Source organism: Aphis gossypii, unplaced genomic scaffold, assembly GCF_020184175.1.
Source record: "Aphis gossypii isolate Hap1 unplaced genomic scaffold, ASM2018417v2 Contig00421, whole genome shotgun sequence".
In the NCBI taxonomy this organism is placed as follows: Eukaryota; Metazoa; Arthropoda; class Insecta; order Hemiptera; family Aphididae; genus Aphis; species Aphis gossypii.
The window spans coordinates 32,660-36,236 of record NW_026083098.1 but is presented as its reverse complement, the minus strand read 5'-3'; the positions used below and the strand labels follow the sequence as shown (position 1 = coordinate 36,236).

At 28.9% G+C, this 3,577-nt stretch overlaps 1 protein-coding gene across 1 annotated transcript; it reads right to left on the bottom strand.

Annotated features, from left to right (window-relative positions):
- Nucleotides 1-317: 317 nt before the first annotated feature.
- LOC126554060 (uncharacterized) lies at nt 318-3,160 on the bottom strand. The gene is made up of 2 exons (XM_050209173.1): nt 2,533-3,160; nt 318-2,283 (listed from the first exon to the last, which is right to left on the bottom strand). Exon 2 carries the CDS (start codon nt 1,959-1,961, stop codon nt 750-752), a length of 1,212 nt encoding a protein of 403 aa, XP_050065130.1. The 5' UTR covers nt 1,962-2,283; nt 2,533-3,160; the 3' UTR covers nt 318-749.
- Nucleotides 3,161-3,577: the final 417 nt, after the last annotated feature.

Genomic DNA, 3,577 nt, shown 5'->3' with positions numbered 1-3,577 from the left:
ACATTATAGGCATTATCTAATTAATTAACAAATATAAAATAAAAATAAACCGCCTATTTTTAATCAGTCCAAATATTACAAAGAAATAAATCATTGAAGGAACTTCAAAGTAAAATAAAATTATCACATATTATTATGATTATTATGTAGATATTATAACTACACTAAAATTAATACTGTTGAATTCAACAAATTTAGTAACTTAATAACATTAATTAAAAGTAATCAGTACTTTATAAAAAATTTAACATATTACAGTACCTAACTAAAATATAAAAACAAATAATATTTTAAAATAATAGGCTACTTGACTAGACTTTTGTGTAGCTTCATTAATTTTTGTTGCAACTCATCTGTTTCCTTTTTTTCAAGATCTTTCTCTTTCTCGACTTGAGAAACTCCTGCTAGCATTGCATAAGCCAACTCTACTTCTTCAAAGTTTTTAGCTTCAACTGCACTTTTGAGGCGTTTATTCGCTTCTATAAAAAGTTTTTTTGCCATTTTGCCTTTATCATGTTCTTTTTTTCTTTTTAGTTTGAGTTGAGTTTCACAATTTTCAATATCTTTTTTTTGTTTTTCCAATTTCTCCATTGCACATTTTTTGTCTTCAACTTCTTTTTTTTTTTTTTGTTCATTTTCAAATTTCAATTCTTGTTCTTTTTTCTTTTCATCTAAATAATGCTGATACCTGTATAACATAATAAAGGTTATATACATGGTATTATATTAATTTTAGAGCTTTAAATACTTTACCTTGAATAAGCACTTTGAGCCAAAACGAGAAGTTCCTTAGTTATAGGTACAAAATAAGGTGTATTATTGTAAAGTTTCAAAGCATCTTTAACAGTGAGTACAGCGTTTAATGTCCGTTCCGACATACTTGCACGATCATCAGTTAAGTATAAACCAGATGCTGAAAATGTACGTTCGACATCTGAATTCCCATGTGAAACAGACAAAGCAGCATGAATAACTTTTGATAACATTGAAGATCCCATATTTGCTTTTATTAAACAATCATTCCAGTATGTATCAATACGATTGTATTCAGATGGGTCTTCTTGTAATTGAAGTAGTTTCCATTCATCAACTAGTTTGTCATACTCAATACAATTGTCGAATGGCAATGCTTTGGCAAGAGACACAATGTCTGACACACTTGTTTTGGATTTCCGTTTAAGTGGTTGAAGACATCGAAAATATTTTACAACACTCCCAGATAGTGGAGCTTTAGTAAAAATGTGCTTGCACGCGGAAATAAAATGATTTTGTACATTTTTAGAAAATTCTAATCGAGATCTTTCGCTAACATTCAACAATATTTCATCAACACCATGTCCCAATATTATTTCAGTCAACGGTAAAAGATGTTCATCATTTAGAATATTTTCAGTTATTAGTTGATTTGAAATGCTGGTTTGTTTACAAATACGGCCAAGTAAAGTAAGTAGAAGTAGTCTGACTTCATCATACATTAAATGAATTAAAGGTTCTTGTTTTTGAAATGTTCCTGTGAATCTTGTAAATATTTTGGCACTTGAACATACAAATAAAAGTTGGGCTTTCATTGTATCAATTTTTATGAGAAGTGCAATTCTTTTGTAGCTTAGAGATTTCATTAATATAGAACGTTTTTGGGGAACAAATTTCAAGAAGTAATGAACTACTGCATCCCATTGTTGTATTAGTCGAGACGCAGCATTTTCGATAGTAAGCCATCTAGATGGACAATGTTTAATAAAATGCAAATTTGGCATTTCTTTATCCCTCTGAATTTGTTCAAAATCATCCCATCTTGAAGGCCATCCATTAAAAAAGTTGTGAACTAATATAATAAGATCAGACACTTCCTCGCCCAAAACTGAAATACCTTTGCAGAAAGCATTATGCAATAAATGAATATTGCAGAATCCAATACTTAGTAGCTTTTGGTTTCTTACAGCTAAACATTCTTCATTCATCAATCTAAAAACCTTCTTATTTACATTTGGTCCATCACTTCCAAGATGAATAAGCTTATTTAATGGTAAATGAGCATTATCAAGAGCTTCTTTTAATTTTTCAAACAGATCTTCACCTGTGGCTTTTCCAATGAAAAACGATTGTAGATGATGATGCAATATCAATCCTTGACTTTCAGACCAGTAACGTACTGCAATTTCCAATTCTTTTGATCCAGTTGAGTTAGTTGTTTCATCAAATGATAATGTATAGTACTGACCTGTTATATCATTGTGAAGTTATTTTTGGAAATATGGCTGTAAAGCATCAGTCAATAGATACCTGTTAAAAAAAATTATACTATGATAATTTAAACCTATAGGTGTACTAAATCAAAAGTAAAATAATTATGTTCATAGTTAATTAACTGGTAATTAAATTATGCTGAATAAACGGCCAAGTGCCAACCTTAAATTATATAAATAATTTTCATATCACAGCCAGGTACAATTGAGTTTAAAACACAGTCATGTTTTAAATTAATTAAAGTATTTTAAAATAGAGTTCATAATAAATAATTCATATACATACCGAAATTTTGTGCGGCTTAAACTAAAACCATTAGGAACACTTTCAGGAAACATTGAATTAAAAATGGAAGCAATATCAGTGCATGATGATGCTGAAAAGTTACTGGTGATCATTTTCATAACCCATATCAATTCAGCTTTTTTAGCACAATCGTTAGTACTATTAAATAACTTCACAGTAGATTTTACTATAGCTTCTCGCTGTCGGTCATCAGATGTTGTAGCAGTAGTAAGGCGCAATTGATTTAATGCAAGCTTAGTTTTAGAATTTTGTTTGTGTTTACTAGTGTTGGAATGTTGATTAAGGGCTTGAAAACCTTTTAAGGTAACATTAATTGTTGTTGAACATATCTTACAAAATATCTCATGGGCAGATTTGCAGGCAGCCCATTGATTAATTTGGTGACCATTACAATCTTTTTTTATCATCCAGTCTTCCTTAATTTTACAATTTCTTCCCATAGTGAGTGGTAGTTGAATACTAATAAACAACTGAATAAACACTTCAAACAGGTATAAATATATGAAAACAATGAACTTTAAAATGTAGTCAACAAAATACAACTACCTATACACTATCATAACTTATTACTCCTTAACTTATAATTAATTACCTATATCTTGTCATAACTCAACAATCAACATTACTGTTTTTTATAAAACTGCATTTTATAAACAAGTTCTATCCGTTGTTTTGGTAATGTATATATATAGTATTATATTATATATACGCACTTTATCTATTTATTGTTTACCTAGAAATTATTATAAATAGAAATGGTCTATAATCTCAATAATATAATTCAGGGTTTACTGCAGATCAAATTAAATTATACATGATAACGAGTAAATGAGTGCGCTCAGCTGATTATAAAACCGCAGAATAAAACTTCAATAATAAAACCGTGTATTGTTCTGTGATAATATCACGATTTTGAGTTTTATTCTAATACGTTTTTATCAATAATGATTAGTAGTCATTGATTACACAGTGTAGCCTCGTAAAAAAAAAAATTGGGGAAAAAATCAAAAATATTACAAAAGTA

Coding starts and splice junctions, on each gene's coding strand:
- LOC126554060 (XM_050209173.1), bottom strand. CDS start 1,961: ATGAATGAAGAATGTTTAGCTGTAAGAAACCAAAAGCTACTAAGTATT.